The 18,104-nt window shown below is 41.2% G+C and overlaps 1 protein-coding gene across 1 annotated transcript in view; it reads right to left on the bottom strand.

The window, feature by feature from the left end:
• Window positions 1–18,104, bottom strand: part of Stxbp3 (syntaxin binding protein 3) — a 49,754-nt gene that overhangs the window by 16,807 nt on the left and 14,843 nt on the right. Inside the window, exons 5-9 of the mRNA XM_057794055.1 lie at window positions 14,263–14,341; window positions 13,576–13,676; window positions 9,371–9,525; window positions 5,910–6,000; window positions 2,846–2,970 (exon numbers count right to left, since the gene is read on the bottom strand). Of these exons, the coding sequence (XP_057650038.1) occupies window positions 2,846–2,970; window positions 5,910–6,000; window positions 9,371–9,525; window positions 13,576–13,676; window positions 14,263–14,341 (551 nt within the window). The remainder of the gene's footprint in view (window positions 1–2,845; window positions 2,971–5,909; window positions 6,001–9,370; window positions 9,526–13,575; window positions 13,677–14,262; window positions 14,342–18,104) is intronic.

Here is an 18,104-nt window from a genome sequence, read left to right on the forward strand (position 1 = left end):
GAAAAATTGCTGATTCCAGCAAAACCTGTGATGGAGGGCAGGCAGGGTGACACATGCCTTTAATGCCAGCACTTGGTAGACAGAGGCACTTGGACCTCTGAGAGTTCAAGGCGACCAGCCAGGAGTACGTAGTGAGACCTTGGGAGGATGTGATGGAGACTGGCAGGGAGGGGAGTCCCTCTACAGTGTGTTGAACATAGGGGTGAAGAGCAGGCAATCAAATCAAATAAAACGGGGGGACACAGGTGATGTGTGGCGTGGGGACTGCTGTACCTACTTTTCCTCTTTCTCTGAGGATAATGGGAAGCCATTTAAAGGTTCTGAGTGAAGTGAGGCGTGCTGACCTGACTCTTACTAATATTCTTTCCCCTGAGTTGGGAAAAGCTGACGGGGGCGGGGCCCGAAGACAGAAGCAGAGCATGAGAGGTCAGTGAGAAGTCTGAGGAAGACAGCGAGGGGGAGATCAGAGGGCTAACATCGTGAGCTTCAGGCTGAGTCTGGTGTCATAAGCAAGCTGGAAAATTGGGTCTTTAAAATGTAGTTATGAAGATTTACTATTGAATTGAGTGTTTGTGAACTTGATTGGCCATGACTGAAATTTGGGCCTGAGAAAGTAGCTATGAGATAGGAGCTGTATTTACTATGGGGAGCACTGCACTTTCCAGGGGGCTACCAGCAACTCAGGTGTGGACATACACACTGAAGATGCTCACCAGACACTACAAATGAAGATATTCACTAGGGAGTTGATGTGAATCTGAAGTTAAAGCAGAAGGCTCAGTTGAGCCAATCACAGACAAACCTTGAGATAGATTAATGTGCTTCCAAAAGTATATAAACAGAGTCCACAAACTGAGCACTAGAACATTCCAACCCTAGGAAGCAGGGATTAAGAAGGAACCAGTGAGACCAGACTTTTGGATTTAGCGACAGAGGGGTAGAGTTTCTGGGCTGGCTCAGTGGATGAACATACTCGCAGCAGAAACATGACAGGCTGAATTTTGGGTTCAACCACTGGGACCCATGAAGAAAGGATAGAACCCACTCTGCATAACTGTCCTCAGAACTCCACATGCATGCTGAGGCATGTGTGTACTTGTGCTTGTGTGCTCGCGCGTATGCGCATGTACGCGAGCACACACACACACACACACACACACACAGAGCAAATACTACAATACTATTTTCAATAAGAAGTCATGCCCCATGTAAAGACCGTCGGAGCACGGGAAGTTTATACTCTCACATCAGTCTTCTCTCAACTTCTGGGGCTTGGAGAAAGAGGGTACCGCTGTCTTTGTGAAAACTGCCTTCCTTCCCCCAAGCAATTAAACCTGCCTTCGTTTGCCAGCAAATCTGGAGAGAGCACATTTTAATACTAGGTCAGGACTCTCTAAACTTCTGGCAAGTCTAGAACAAAATTCTCTATTGCCTGATACCAGATTCTTTTCAAATCTACTGAACAATGCAGCTTGGTGACCTATAGGGTAACAGGAGTGTAGATAACGGCTCTGTTGATTTCCTGGCTGATATCGACACAAACAAGACAGAAAAAAAAAAAATCAGGATTTAAATGGAATGCAAATAAAAACACAATAGAAAATACACAATTTAAGAAATATTGCAAAGTATCATAATTATCAAAAGTTGCATTATTTTAATAAAACTACTACTAATTATTTTTGTGGTATATGAATTTAATGTACGGCCCCATACACACTAGGCAAGTGCTCTACAACTAAGTCCTCTTTTTATTCATTTATTTAAAGGAAGGAAAAAATTTTTTTGAGTTAAGGGCCTACTACACTGCCTAGGCTAGCCTTGAACTTGTGACTTTCCTGCATAAACCTCCGTAAGCCACCCAAGCAGCTGGAATTATAGGTCTGAACCACTGCATCCAGCTCTACTAAATTAATATAAACAAAATTTCATAAAACCAATACGTAGTTTTACTGTTGTGTTCAAGTAGTAAACCTGTCTGGCTTTAAACCTGGCATGTACCCCAGGTTGGCATCAAATTCATGATTTTTCTGCTAAATGTTTACAAATGCTGGAAACATCCAGCAAATCTTGTCTGAAAAATTACTACTTGGATTTAGAGATCATGGTATCATAAAGCACTGTGTTTGTATACGTGTAACCTGATGAGAAGTAAAATGGCTTCTTGAGAAAGGCTGTCTCATGTCACTCACTTGTCCTAGTATCCTTGCTTAGAGATTACATCAGTAACTATGGAAACAGCAAAACTGTGCCCATTCTCAGCAGCGTTATACTGGGTTTTGGGTATTCTTAAAATAAATTATATAGACAAAACACTTTTGGGTATATGATTTAGAATTAACACAGCCTAATCATTTTCAATATAACACACATGAAATATAATAACGGGAAGCTGGAGAGATGACTCAGCAGTTAGGAGCACTGGCTGCTCTCCCAGAGGGCCTGGGCTCAATTCCCAGCACCCACATGGCAGCTCACCATTGTCTGTAACTCCAGATACAGGGATCCAACACCCTCACACAGACATACATGTAGGCGAAACATCAAGTACACAAAATAAAAATAAATTAAAAAATATGATAATAATGGGCCTGACATTACTCTGAATGAGTGAAAACCCCTATCAACTTGTTGAATAGCACCTCTACTGCAGGACAGGTAAGGAGCAAATCCACTTAAAAGCTCTGAAGCAAGCTGCCCATTAGCTTATAAAGAGAACATCTTGTCAGGTTACAGTTTCAGGAGAGGGAGAGAGAGAGGTCTCTGTATGAACAGGTTGCAGGTCTTTCAGATTTCATTAGGTAGTCTGTCTACAGCCCTTTAAAGCCCTTCAAGTTATACTTGCTTGTATGTATCATTCTCAATTGGTAGTAGATCATATGCCATTGCCTGAAAGGTCAGTTCATGCAGGACAGTGGACACAGGATCAAAGCCACGGTCAATTATTAAGAGCTGGGAATGAGTTTTACCCTAGAATAACAAGATAAAAGTATCTTAAGAAATTTCAGTATCTTTATGTGAACACATTTTTAATATTTAAAACTTTTAATAATAACTTTGGTATTTAATAAAAGATTAATCCTGTTCCTCAACAAAAACACACAATAAAACAAAACAAATGAATGTCCTAAGATGTGAAATTATATTACAACAAACAAAAGCATGAGTGCACAGTAGGGAAAGACAAGGCTATGCAACTAACATTTTCATAATCAGATTGAGGCTATATACATGAATTTAATACTCCTTAATTTTCTTTGAAGAAGTAACATCTACCTTTCCCTAAATACTCCTTCTTCCTTTTCTCTCTCTCTCTAGGACGGGATCTCACCATCCTTCCTCAGTTTCCCCCGTGCTGCGCCTACAGACACACACTACTACAACACCTGGCCAAAGTTAGCTCTCGTGCATTCAGTTCTACAAATAATAAGACTGACATAAACTGTGAACAGCAGCTACTACTTGAGTTCTTTGTGTTAGATATTTGCTAGTCAAGAAAGGCATATTTTATTTCACAGAGATACCACCTCACAGTTCTTATGGCGCCCTTGAGACAGACATTATCATATCTACATGACAAAGAGGCCATTAAAGTTCAGCGTTAAATCAGCTATTTTAAGAGTAGAGATTACATTAGCCAGGCAGTGGTGGCACATGCCTTTAATTCCAGCTCTTGGAAGGCAGAGGCAGGTGGATCTCTGTGAGTTCCAGGCAAGCCTGGTCTAAAAGTGAGTTCCAGGGCAGCCAGGACTACACAGAGAAATCCTGTCTTGAAAAAAAAAAAGCAAAAACAAAACAAAAAAGTAGAGATTATATTAATGACAACCAAGACTATAAATCATAATAAAAAACTCTGTTAACATTAATTCAAAAACAATATCAACCACTAAACAGCAGATGAGGAGCAGTGTTGGAAATTCCACTGCTAACGCTTGAATCTTCTCCAGTTCTTTCTTTGGAGAGGGTGAGGGATGTGGTAGTGAGAACCAAACCCAGGCTTTCATGCTAGGCAGGTGCTCTACCACTAAGCTATTGTTCACTTTTGATGTTGAGCTCACTTTGTAGGCAGGCCCTGAACTTTGATCTTCCTCGGTCTCCAGAGTAACTAGGATTACAGCCCTGTGGTACCAATCCTGGTTCGTACTCCACTCTTAGAAGTAGCTAACTCTTTAGCTTATTAGTCAAAGACCTAAGAAGAGGTAACTAACTACAATTTAGACAACATTTCCTATGCATTTGCACAGAGCAGACAGGAAAATCATGTAGCTAGACTTGGAAATGCGTCTGAATGACCGCCCCTCCTGATAGAGGTGAAGCAGTGAGGTACAGCGAGAAAGAGAATACTGTGGAACCAGATACGGGGTTGAGTTCAGCTGCGATAGGTTTCTTGTTGTATGACCTCGGTTAAGTTTCTCAACCTTTCTTATGTTAGTATTCACTTGGTAAAAATTATATAAAATGGCAGGATCTCTCCCTTGGGAGATTGTTGTGAAGGTTAAATGTATTTACAATGAAATACAACATACATGAGCTGAGAGCCTGCAGAGACACAAACGGAAAGGCAATCCTGGGCGTTTATAGAAATATTTGAAAGACCATGGTATCACTTGGCTTGATGAATTAGGAAAGGTTTCAAAACAAGGTAAGCCTCATGGGTGCTTGAATAAAAGAAGGTGCCACCTGAAGGATGCGCAGTTTTCCAGGAGAGAGAATAAAAAGAGAGGGAGAGAGGGAGCGAGCATCTGCCTTTTTCCCACTGAACCTCTATGGGACTAAAGAGACAGCCACTATACTTCCTTGTCTTAACAAACACTTTAGCACTGCCTGCCATGGTTACTAAGCCCCTCCACCTCTGCAGACTCACAGCTCTCACTAGACCTCTATGCCCAGAGTCACTAACTCTTCAAGTACCCAGCAAAACTTCTAAATTGACATCTTCCATTCATGTTTAACACTGAATTTTATCCTTCTATGTCTGCACCCAAAGAATTCTGTTACTCTTGCAATAAGATATTACTACCTTTATTATGCTTTAGTCATTCTTGAAGCTCAGGGCGTCCTCCTGCAGGATACCTTCTAAGCCAGGTTTAGAGTAAGATAAGTCCCCGCCTGTGTTGCCACTGTATTCTGTGCATTCCTCTCAAGCCGCCCACTGTACAGCATGGGCAATCAGCGTCCTTGGCCTTCTCCTCTTCTGACTAGGGCAGTTCCTGCCTTTATGCTCTAGCTATTGTGTGGCTTCCCAGCCTCTGATACCACTTGTCCATCTCCTTCCTCAAGCTCTTCCTTCTCTAGCCACGCCTATATGCTGGCATTCCCCAGGTTCCAACTTTAGGCTTTGATTACATTACCTTATTTTTAGCAGACAATAACAAAGGTTGCTATGTATTCCTCTTACATGTACAAAATATTTAAATGTTACCTCATCTAATTTTCATAGCAACCAAGCAAGGCACACATTATCTCATTCACTTCAGAGTTGAGAAACAACTCGAGATTGCAGAGCTAGTAATAGCAGGAATCCCAGCCTTTATTATTAACTCAGTAGAAGGCATTTCTAAAGACTTCATACAATTAACTCATTTAATCCTTTCATTAGCTTAAAAATAGGCATTATTAGTTCCACTTTATAGAGACAAAAATTTAAAGATGGATGCCTTAATTAACATAATTATTCATTAAATGGCAGAGCCAAGATATGGACACACTGCTGACTTCAAAGCCTCCCTCAAGACAGAACTGTCAGACCACACGATCTACTAAAGTTTCCGCTAAGAACTCTCAAGTCAGAACTGAAGATCTATCTTAGTGATCCCCACATCAATACTAGAAAACTTATGAGCACAGGCTGCTCTGGTTAGGGAAGCAGCAGAGCTTCCGCAGAGCCACTGCCTGCTGTTCACAGTTACCTTTATCAGGCCTTTCTCGTCCATCTTGTAGTACTCTTCAAGTTTTTTTTCAACCATTTGTGCAAGCTTACTGGCATTATCTAGAGGTTTACTAGAAATGGAAAAAAAAAACGTTTTAACAATTATCTTTCAGGACATACTTTACAATATTATAAAGGTAAATTCTAAAAGAAGACTTTACAACTTTGTTTATAAAATGCAAACATTTACAGACATAGAAAACTATCAAACATGTCACATATGCCATAGCCTTAGCATATGCTTCAGAAATTTTAATATGAAGAAATAAAATATTAAATATAAAGTTGCCATTCCTGTATCCCTCCCTCTATCACTACACTGGATTCTATATACTCATTTCCCTAAAAGTGGAGGGACACTGAAATCATTCTCGATACACAGAAAGAAAACACTTAGCACATTTCTCCACGTTACACATTTCTCTAGGTGCACTGCATATGAAGGTAAGAATCTTGGGTCATAGGGTATATGCATTCTAAACGTTACCAAACTGCTTTCCAAAAGCCAGGTGGTGGTGGCACACGCCTTTAATCCCAGTACTTGGAAGGCAAAGGCAGACAGATCTCTGTGAGTTCGAGACCAGCCTGGTCTATAAAGCGAGTTCCAGAACAGGCCCCAAAAGCTACAGAGAAACCCTTTCTCAAAAAACAAACAACAACAACAACAAATCAAAAAACAAAACAAAAAAAAAACAAAAAAATAAATAAAAACCCAAACTGCTTTCCAAAAGAAGTGACAATTCTCTCCCAGCAGCACGTGCCGTTTCCTCACATATTCTTTTACTGTTTTCTAAGATAGCTACAGATTAAAACCTTGTATCCTCTGTGGGTAGAGATACGGCTGGGTGTTCTTGCAGGGAGCCTGGTTTTTGTTCCTAGAGCGCATATGAGGCTCTAACTGCAGTTCCTCTTCTGGCCTCTAGGGCAACTGTGCACATGTGGTGCACATAAATTCATGCAGGCACAAACACATTTATATAAACAAAAATAAATAAATATTTAATAATAAAAATGCAAGAATGGTAGCATCATACTTTAAATTGTAACTTCATGATTAGTGGTATTAGTATATTTTCTAAACCTATAAGAAAAATGTTGGAAAATGCTCTTCAGCTAGCACACTAACCTGCAAAATGGGGAAGGGCTCTCATATGATGCTTTTAAAGGTGTTTATGATGCTTTTAAAGGTGTTTAAGAATCTTTTGGTTTTAAAAGTAAAGGCACAAAGAGTGATTTTTATATTTTTGCTGAAAATGTTTTCTTAAAAAAGTCATTTTATGCCGGGCGATAGTGGCGCACGCCTTTAATCCCAGCACTTGGGAGGCAGAGGCAGGCGGATCTCTGTGAGTTCGAGACCAGCCTGGTCTACAGAGCTAGTTCCAGGACAGGCTCCAAAGCCATAGAGAAACCCTGTCTCGAAAAACCAAAAAAAAAAAAAAAAAAAAAAGTCATTTTATTTTAGAATTTACCTTAAAAGTTTCTATAGCATAAAGGAATATTCTGTTAAAGAACAGGTAGAATTTGTGTATTTATGATGTGTGTGTGTCTGTGGAGGCCAGAGGGGACAGGGTCTCTCACTGAACCTGGAACTCACCCTCTCAGCTAGACTGGCGTAGGAGACATGTGACCAGCCTCTGTGTGACTGCTGGGGTCTGAACTCAGGCCCCTGTGCTTGCACAACTAGTAGTTTGCCAGTGCAGCCGTCTCCCAGCCCCAGAAATTTTAGAGCTAATCAAAGCATATCTGTAACCAAACTATTACATTATAAATGGGTTATGCTTACTCACTTTTCTGAGTCTAACCAACCATCAACAGTAGAAGCTTAAAAGACACTAAACTCCAGCAAGAGGCAAACCACTTAGCTCAGTTCCACTAAGTCCAGATTATCATTAGCATAGTACTTACAGTTTTCCTTACTCCCAAGGTAAAAAGCTTGTTTGGTGATGTCTGAGTTAAAGAGATTTATTATACTGCTCTACTAATTAACAGGAGATTTTACTGTTTTCTACATTCATTTATTTGTGGAGTCTAGCATGGAGCAGCGCAGGTATAGAGGTCAGAGGACAGCTCGTGATAATCGATTCCCTTCTTCCTCCAGAGAGGCCCTGTGGCTCAAACTCAGTATCAGACCCTTGGTAGCAAGCCCTTTACCTGCTGAGTCATCTTGTCAGCTACCAACAGCAGATTTTAAAATGCCTACATTAAGAGTGATGAAGCATGCAGCAATGCATAAATGTGCAATTAAACAGTTTACCAGTCAACTGGACAGATGCCACTGTTGAGACACAGAACCTGCTCAGGAAGGTTCACAGAACACTCACTGCTATGAGCAGTGGACTGGAGGCACCGCCTTTCTTAGGAATTTACAGATGAACGCCTTTTATTCTAGCAACTCCATGAGAAGGCCATTGCCATCACTCCCATTTTATAATTATACATTCTAAGACCAGACTAAACACAGCCAGCAGCAGAGGCAGGATTATAACCCAAGTGACCAACAGCACACATAGCGGTGTCTCTTAGAAAGTAACATTGAACAAAACACTATGAAACAGACAAAATCCCTATGACCTCATCTATAGCAGTTCAAAATCAGGCAAAGCTAAGCCGCACCTCAAAAGTGAGCAGCAGCCGGGCGATGGTGGCGCACGCCTTTAATCCCAGCACTCGGGAGGCAGAGGCAGGCGGATCTCTGTGAGTTCGAGACCAGCCTGGTCTACAGAGCTAGTTCCAGGACAGGCTCCAAAGCCACAGAGAAACCCTGTCTCGAAAAACCAAAAAAAAAAAAAAAAAAAAAAAAAAAAAAAAAAAGTGAGCAGCAGTTTGCTCTGGGGAGGGAGAGGGAAGGTGGCCAGGAGGAACTGGGGGACTATGGGATACTGCGGAGCTGTTCTTCACATGAAGGTCGAGTGGCTACTGTCCATACTGGAATGAACTCACAAACCTGATACAGAAAATGAATGCACTTTACACTAAACTTTGTTTTTATAAAGAAAAAAGTAAATAAAGGTATGTAGTATAAAAGTTGAACTTTGCCTCTTTTAAAAAATTCTAAAATGTATTTAAAATGCCCACTGGGATCAAACACTAAAAGTGCTTAGGTACTGTAACAAGTGTTCGGATAACATAGCCATTTAAATCTGGTGTAAATGTAATAATAGAATATTAAATGCCAAGATTACAGTCAACAAGACAACACTTGAAGCAGTCCTTAAACTGATCAAACAAAGCTTTCTATAAGTAAACGAAAGCAAACTTCAGTTCTGAGGTTCCGCTACAGAGGCTGTTACTCTGTGAGCTGAAGCCTAAACTCTCGATTTTCTTTATGCAGAGCCTGGAGACCATACAAGGGAGTTCTACTCTGCAAAGAGATAAAAAACACAGAGCTACGGTGCTTTAGGCCTCATCACAAGCGAACAACATGCACACTCCGCACCTTACCTCTTATACCTCACTCCAGGGTTCTCATCCAGAGTGGCACACACTGTCACTATCTGCTCAGCCATCGCCTCCATGACCGCTTCCTTCCTGCTGGCGTTACTAGGGTCTGGACTATAACAGTAATAGAACGCGTCTGGTACGTCAAGAGTATAAACCTAAGGGAGGTCAGAAAAATTAGACTGTCAATCTAGAGCCTTGACTCTGCTGATCCCAAAGAAACCAGAGCTGTGGCTGGGATGCGGCAGGACGAGCGCTCGCAGGCCGACTCCTGACGGCTCTCACTACCTCAGCTCTACCCTTCACCTCGTCCGTCCGTCCGCCCCCGTTTACTGCCTCACGCCTTCAATTCGTTTCAAACACAGATTGTACTGACTGCGTTTACAACCTGTGCAACACAAAAAGGAGCCTGAAGGAGGAAGTACCAAACTGAAAATATCTAATGCCTGGCAGAAAGAAAATTAAGAAATCTTAACCTAGTTCAGAATAATCCAGAAATTTCTTTAATTGTTTAGCTTAGAATCACATCCTTAAAAGATTTTCTTCCCCAAATCATAAGTCACTGTGAAAGATAAGACCTAACACAAATACAATGAAATCTCAGATGCACTGATTCACTCAGCTATCAAAGAACCGGGCTTGCAGCCATTAGAGCGTTATTTGAGGGACAGGCAGAGAGGAGTTGAGAGTTCAGTAACCTAAGTTTGGGGTTTTCAAAAATAGTGACAGTAATCCCTCTCACTTAGATAAGGCATTGGGTATAGGAACGGATAGGAAGCAAATATAGGTTATATAACAAGTTATGAATAAACTTCCTTGCTTTTCCTTTCAAAGTCATTTACTCTCTGAACATAACCAACTACCAATAGCAGCAGCCTGACCATAGGCCTGTGCCTATGCCAACCCAGCAGCCTGACCAGAGCCTGACCTGTGCCAACCCAGGGTCTCTGCTCTCAAAGGCTCAGCTGCTGTGTTAATTACCAACCAACAAGCACTCCGCACATGAACTGTCACCGCAGAGCACACCGTCCCACTGGGGCAGGTAGTGGTTCTTGTTAGAAATGTTACTACCCCGTATCTGTGCCTAAAAGACTGCTCCCCATGGCAGCTGCTCCCAACCTTTGGGGGGGGGGCGTTGAAGACCCTTTCACAAGGGTTGCCTATGACCACTGGAAAACACAGGTATCTAGATTACTTCTCATAACAGTAGCAAAATTACACTTACGTGGCAAAAATAATGCTGTGGTTACCACAACGAGAACTGTATTAAAGGGTTGCAGCATTAGGGAGATTGAGAACACTGCCCTATAGGAACGTATTTCCCACCCACTGATGTCTTAACTACGGAATGTTAGTAGAACAGACACGTATCATGCACAATGCTCTAAGAACCACTTGTGTGTGTGTGTGTGTGCGCGCACACACACAAGTGTCATGGGGTAGGGAGGCTTAAATGCTTGTCTGGAATGTTCAAGGCCCTGAACTTGATCCCCAACACCTACCAAAACCAAACAAATCCCCAACAACAAAAATGGCCATCAAGAGTAACAAAAGCAATTGTTTGGCTCCAACATTTTTTTGTTGTTGTTGTTATTGTTGTTTTCGAGACAGGGTTTCTCTGTAGCTTTGGAGCCTGTCCTGGAACTAGCTCTTATAGTCCAGGCTGGCCTCGAACTCACAGAGATTTGCTTGCCTCTGCCTCCCGAGTGCTGGGATTAAAAGTGTGCGCTACCACCACCCAGCGGCTCCAACATTTTTTTCTTTTCCTGGCTTTATCTCCATTGTTTTCTTCAGCTTAGGTCTCAGGATACAAAAGATGTTAAATAAAACCCCAGCCAATCACAATGACTTCACATTGATGTCCAAGACCCCACTTTTCCTTAAAGACTTGAGGATTGGGCCAAAGCTTCCTCATCCATACTATCCTGAGGATGCTGTAGCCTCCTGCAGTCTACACTCGTGGCCAGCTTACGGAAAGACCTATCTACTATACCTACACTCCCTGTGACCCAGATTCCTGCTTGTCCCCACCTATTTCTGCTTCTGCATTTTTGCATTTAGGTCATTCTTACCCCCTAGAATGTGCCTCTTAATTGCTACCATGAAAAACTGTATTCATTTTTCAAATGTTTCCCTAGTCTCCTTGTAAACACTCCTGTTGTGGCTGACTGTGACATGTGTCCTTCCTTACTTTACAGTGACGACTGCAGTCACTGGGAAGCACAGTTAGACAAGCCCATCCAAGACATTTTCAGCTTCCCATGTGCTTAAAGCATAGTCATGGGACTAAATTTTAGCAAATACAGTATAAATGAAGGTTCTTATTTTATTCTGTCTCTCTACTTATTATATACCCTCTGTTATCCTGCTTTCCCAAATAAGAATATAATAATTTTATAGTCATCTGGCTCATGAAGGGAATACCTAAGAGAATAGGCTCCTGACAGTTCTGTAGACTGTGTAAATGTTATAATGCCCATTTCCTGACTTTTTATACAGAAAGAAGTACATTTTCACACTGTTTTGGCCACTGAAAGCTTGTATTTTCCTACTTTACTCAGTTGAACCTAATCCTAATTGATACAACTTTTTTTTTTTTTTTGGTTTTTCGAGACAGGGTTTCTCTGTGGTTTTGGAGCCTGTCCTGGAACTAGCTCTTGTAGACCAGGCTGGTCTCGAACTCACAGAGATCCACCTGCCTCTGCCTCCCAAGTGCTGGGATTAAAGGCGTGCGCCGCCCGGCTTGATACAACTTTTGAAAACTCTATCTCTGTCATTGTTCTCGAATGAGACTAAACTAGCTATTACACTCATCACTTCACAGAACTGCCTTGAATCTAGCCATCTCTAGTTGGGATAGTCTCACTTGTGGACCAGGCTGGCCTTGGGATCCTATTGCCATTGCCTCCCTAGTTCTGGTATCTGAGGCATGCGCTATGACACCTGCCCTGAAATAACATTATGATTACATCTCAGATGAGCCTCTGCTCCTAGCTTAGAGCATTTAGCAGTACGTCACACATGTATTTCCAATATGTTTTTAGTCTCATCACAATTTTTCCATAGCAATTAAACTTATTAGGTAAAGCCAGGCACGGTACTGGGCATTTCTAATCCTACTACTTATTAGGTACAATCAGACACTACCTCAAAATAATTTTTGTAAGTAAATTCTCATAAGGTGTATAACAAGGAAGTAAATTAGGAGAGGACCTTAACGATCATATTTCACAGACTGGTAGTAAACTCCCTCAGGGGACTTCTTTCTATACACAGATATTTTCTGCCATAAGCCATCAACTTAAGTCACGTTGCTATAAAATTCCTTCCTGCAAACACAGCAACTATAGGATTTGAAAGAATTCTGGGGCTAAAACTATTTATTATCTTCCTCTAGATAATCTAAAATCTAAACAGAAAACTGAGTAGAACAACTATCTATTGTAACTTGGGGTAAGTTTTTAACCTCTTAAATTTCAAGCCTTTAAAATGGGTACAGAAAGCCAGGCATGGCAGCGCACGCCTTTAATCCCAGCACTCAGGAGGCAGAGGTGGGTCACTCTCTGAGTTCCTGGCCATCCTGGTCAAGACAGCTTTGGCTACATAGTGAGGCCTTGTCTTAAAACAAACAAACAAACAAACAAACAAACAAAAAAACAAAAAAAATGAGACAAAACATGGGAATAGAAGTATCTACAGAACTGGTGAAAAGCTGAAATTACTAAATTTATGTAAAGCAACCAAGAAAATGATCTGACGGAGCAAATAAATGCTCTATTGGTGACTACTATTCCATCACTACCGTCATTAACAAGCTTGTTAACTGTGTCAAATACAAAACAAATAAACAGTCTTTATTTCACAGTTATATGTATCAAATATTTATTTAAAACTTTTGTTTAAATATCATAAAGGATTACAAAAGCTAAAGAAAAATCTCTGAATTTCATAATCTAATGACTGGTGATGAAACTTAACAGACATGGCATGTGAGACCAGATAAGAAATTTAAGCCCCTCTTTTCATTATTAATGTTGTATTCCAATTTTTGTTCATATTTCTTCATTTATTTGTAGATTAGCCACAACATTTACCAACACCAAATAAATACATCAAACACTCTCAGATCACGATTTAGCAACAAGCTTATAAAACTAATTCTGAAAGTCTATTATGAGCAAAAATTAAAAAATAAAAATTACCAGTACCTGAGACTCATGTGGAATAAAGGAAATGTTTATTTCTTTACATCTTCTTATTGACTTGGAGCAAGATGCCTTAATCTTGTTAAAGAGGCTGTCAGGGCAAACTGGGGGGGAAGCACAAGTCCATAAACGTTTTGAATAAACCATCCTAACATGCAATCATATTCTTACGCATAGCAGCTGGATTTTACAGAGCAGACTACCCCACAGACAGACAGTCAACACAAGGGACGACACAGACGGGGAGTAACAGGCTTCTTTTGTTGTTGTTTTCAAGACAGGGTTTCTCTGTGTAGCCCTGGCTGTCCTGGAACTCGCTCTGTAGATCTCGAACTCAGAGATCCTCCTGCCCCTGCCTCCCAAGTGTTGAGATTAAAGGCATGCGCCAGCACCGCCCAGTTTCCGACTTCTTGTTTACATACAGTTACATAACAGAACATATAAAACATAAATGTCTCGGGATTTCTGTCCTCTCTTCCACTTTCCAGGTATATATATATAAAATGGGAAAAATATGGTAGATTTTTTTCTCCCATAAAATATGCCAAACAAATATTTTCTTTGGTACCTTCCAACAGGCTGCTTTCTGCTAATTGGAATAGATTAAGATTCCTAACGCTCATACACCGTAAGTAAAAAGCAGAGACTCTAAGGCCAACAGGACGTTGAACGATGAGGTAAGGCACTTACAGTCAGTGAAGTACAGATACGCGGCTTTATATTTGTTCTCAGACTTACTTCCAAAATCTCGCAAGAAACAATCTACAGACTTAAAAAGAAGTGAGATGTTAACACATATTTTATTAAATACTGATTTCAATATGCTAGCTTTGAAGTAAGCAAGTTTATTATATCTCAATAAAATAACCCCTTACTGGCTAAAAGTCTAACCTACGAATGGATTTTTAAAGCTAACCACTTCTCCAGTCAGTGTCAGCTAAGACCACAGAATAAGGTCACACGCGAGAAGGTAACGTGAATACATGGATGGTGTTATGGGCAAAGAGGCTGTCTAGGACACACACAACAGATGGTAAGATTATTGGATGACAACAGATCAAGGAGCTGAGAAGCCAAGGTACTGGCAGTACCATCTGACAGTGAGATCACCAAGACTGGTCACTGAGGAAGTGTTGAAAAACTCAAACTGCTGAGACCGCGAGTGCGGTGGGCACCTCAGGGAAGAAGGAACGGGATGCCGTATGTGACAGACTGAGAAAGAGAGAGAGATAAGCGGGGCTGGAGAGACTGCTTTTGTAGAGCACCTGAGTAGAGCTCCCAGCTGTCCTCACCCCCAGTGCCAGGGTATTTGATGCCTTTTTCTGGATCTGCAGGCACCCATGAACACATGTGGTATGTAGACATACATGCAGGCAAAAGATACATGCATGTAAAATAAAAGTAAATTTAAAAGATGTATTTATTTTATATCCTGAAGGCAGTTTCTTTTTTTTTCTTTTTTTCTTTTTTTTGGTTTTTCGAGACAGGGTTTCTCTGTAGCTTTGGAGTCTGTCCTGGAACTAGCTCTTGTAGACCAGGCTGGTCTCGAACTCACAGAGATCCGCCTGCCTCTGCCTCCCGAGTGCTGGGATTAAAGGCGTTCGCCACCACCGCCCAGCCATGAAGGCAGTTTCTCATCCCTCCCCGCCACCTCCCTTCTGCCCCATCCCCAATCCACTTCTCCTTCCTTTCTGTTCAGAAAAGGTCAGGCCTCGCATGGATATCAACAAAACATGGCATATCAAGTTGTAGTAAGACTAAGCACCTCCCCTCGTGTTAAGGCTGGGGAAGGTGACCCAGTATTAGTAGGGTCCCAAAATCCAGCAAAGGAGTCAGAACGGCCCCTGCTCCCACTGTTAGCTTTGTTTATCTGCTCCTTGAAAATTATAGACCAACAGGAGCTTTGTAAACCACACATTTTGCAAAGAAACTACCATTTTTATTATTAAATTCTTTTAAAAAATGTTAATGATTTGAATGGGAAAATGAAAACAACAGTTAATGCTCTTCTCTCCCTTCCACCTGACGCCTCTTCTCTTGTAACACTACACAGATCTAAGTCTCTAATGATTACCTTTTCCTTTGCCTTACAGGTATCCATTTTGATCTTAGAGACCACTAATTCAAATTTCTGGAGAGAACCCTTCCCTTCCATCAGCTGTCTCTCCACGCTGAACAAACTCTTCAAGCACTGATGTCCCTAGCTGGATGTTCTCTTCATCTCACTGGACCTCCTCAGGTATGTGGCTGGATGCTTTCCTTATCAGTCACACAGGAATTAGGCTCAACTCTGGGACAATCCTAAATACAGCCACTCCCATAGGAGCAGGAAGGCAAAGAAATTTCCTTCCCAAGGGCAAACCACCAAAGCCAAGTACACAAACTACTAAGGCCCTCCTGGCACCAGCTGACCTCCCCTAGCCTCTTCTCCAGCCAACCTCCTGGAACCTGTCTATGATTCTCATCTGGGAACCCTGACCCTGGTCTCCGGCTCTCCCAGCCCCAGGAAGCAAACTTCACAATTTTCACAGTGCTCCCAAAGACTCCAAAGCCTCACTCACCTGCCCATAGGGCTCAGGCCACCCATTCAAGGTGAGAAGAGATGCTGAGTTGGTTGTGGGTAGTACTAGAGCCATGTCAGGTCCTGCCTTCTCTAAACTGCTACTTTACTGAATATGTAATTGTTCATTCTTTTGTCAGTGAACATTAAAAATGAATTTCCAAGTCATTAAATCTATATAAATCTTATTTTTAATGACCACATGGTCTTTTATACTACAATTTATCAATTATCAGAATTTAATCAATTTATTTCTATCATCTTAATTAAATGATTACATTTATTTCTTACTGAATATTTAAAAAATATTTTTTAAAAACTTCTTGAAAATGGCGAACCCAGTTTCTTATACAGATAGTCTTACTTTCAGTATAAGAGTCTATGTTAAGGCCAGGCAGTGGTGGCGCACGCTTTTAATCCCAGCACTTGGGAGGCAGAGGCAGGCGGATCTCTGTGAGTTCGAGACCAGCCTGGTCTACAAGAGCTAGTTCCAGGACAGGCTCCAAAACCACAGAGAAACCCTGTCTCGAAAAACCAAAAAAAAAAAAAAAAAAAAAAAAAAAAAAAGTCTATGTTAAGAGCCGGGCGGTGGTGGTGCACACCTTTAATCCCAGCACTCAGGAGGCAGAGGCAGGCGGATCTCTGTGAGTTCGAATCCAGCCTGGCCTACAAGAGCTAGTTCCAGGACAGGCTCCAAAGCTACAGAGGAAACCTTGTCTCGAAAAACCGAAAGAGTATATGCTGTTTTGCTTCATTTACCGTAGATAGCTAGAATAACTAAGAGTGAGAGAGTGCAGGAGCACACACACAATCCTTGTGATGATTTGCTAGGTTAAAAGCAGTATGCGCTTCTTCTTCTTTTCTAAGGCAGGGTCTTACTGTGAAGCCCTGCTTGGCCTAGCACTTGCTATATAGACCAGGTAGGCCTCAAATTCAGAGATCCATCTCCTCCTGCATTCCACTTCTGGAATTAAAGGCATGAGCCACACACTCTGCTAAACATGGTGTTTTTAGGTTGCATTTTTTTTCCAGTCATAATTTTTTTTCTTGTTGTACTATATTACTTCATGGGTAAACTATAAATTATCATTTTAAAAACCCACTGTGTTCCTAGCAGCCAATATGCAGATTATTTTTGTGCATTGTTTTTCTGTTCGCTGACTTCTCTAAGAAGTTAGAAGTGGGGTGAAAAAAAGTGCTGGAAAAATGCCTTCTCAGACATTACAAAGAGCTGGGCACGGTGGCTTATGCCTGTAATCCTAGCATTTAGGAGGTTGAACCAGGAGTCTATGAGTTTGAGACCAGCCTGAAGTCACTTTAAATAGTGACTTCCAGGCTGGTCTAAAACACATAGTGAGAACTTGTCTCAAAAAAAATTAAAATAAATAAATAAATAAATAACCAAGACAATATTGCATGGAAAAGAAACATGAATCCAATTCTATACTTCAAGTTTGGCTCAAGAGGCAAGTCAAGTCATATTCGTCAAAAGAAAAACTGAAGAAATTTCTTTGACATAAAACACACATATACAAAAAAAAACACACATATACACACATAGATCTCTATATAAACATGTACACTACAGGAAAATCAGTAAGATAAAGACGTTGCTCAAGGATGGGGAGGTGGCTCAAGACGCTAAGAGTGCTTACAGTTCTTCATGAGGACCCAGCACCACAGGGGAGGGGAGGGGCTTAGAATGGCCTGTAACTCCAGTTCCAGGGATCTGGTGCACTTTTCTGGCTTTCATGGGCACCAAGCACATGCATGATGCACATATGCACATGTAGGCAAAACACTCATACACATAAAATATAGATACGCCTTTTTAAAATTATCTTTTAAAAGACTTATTTGTCTACATTTCCATCTCTTCCAAAATTAAGGGTCAATAAAGAGCTATGTGAATCTCAAACGCTGTAAAGAAACTACCATTTTATAGCATTAACTCTGTTTTTATATATGATAG

The sequence above is a fragment of the Chionomys nivalis genome, chromosome 18 (genome assembly GCF_950005125.1).
Source record: "Chionomys nivalis chromosome 18, mChiNiv1.1, whole genome shotgun sequence".
NCBI lineage: Eukaryota > Metazoa > Chordata > Mammalia > Rodentia > Cricetidae > Chionomys > Chionomys nivalis.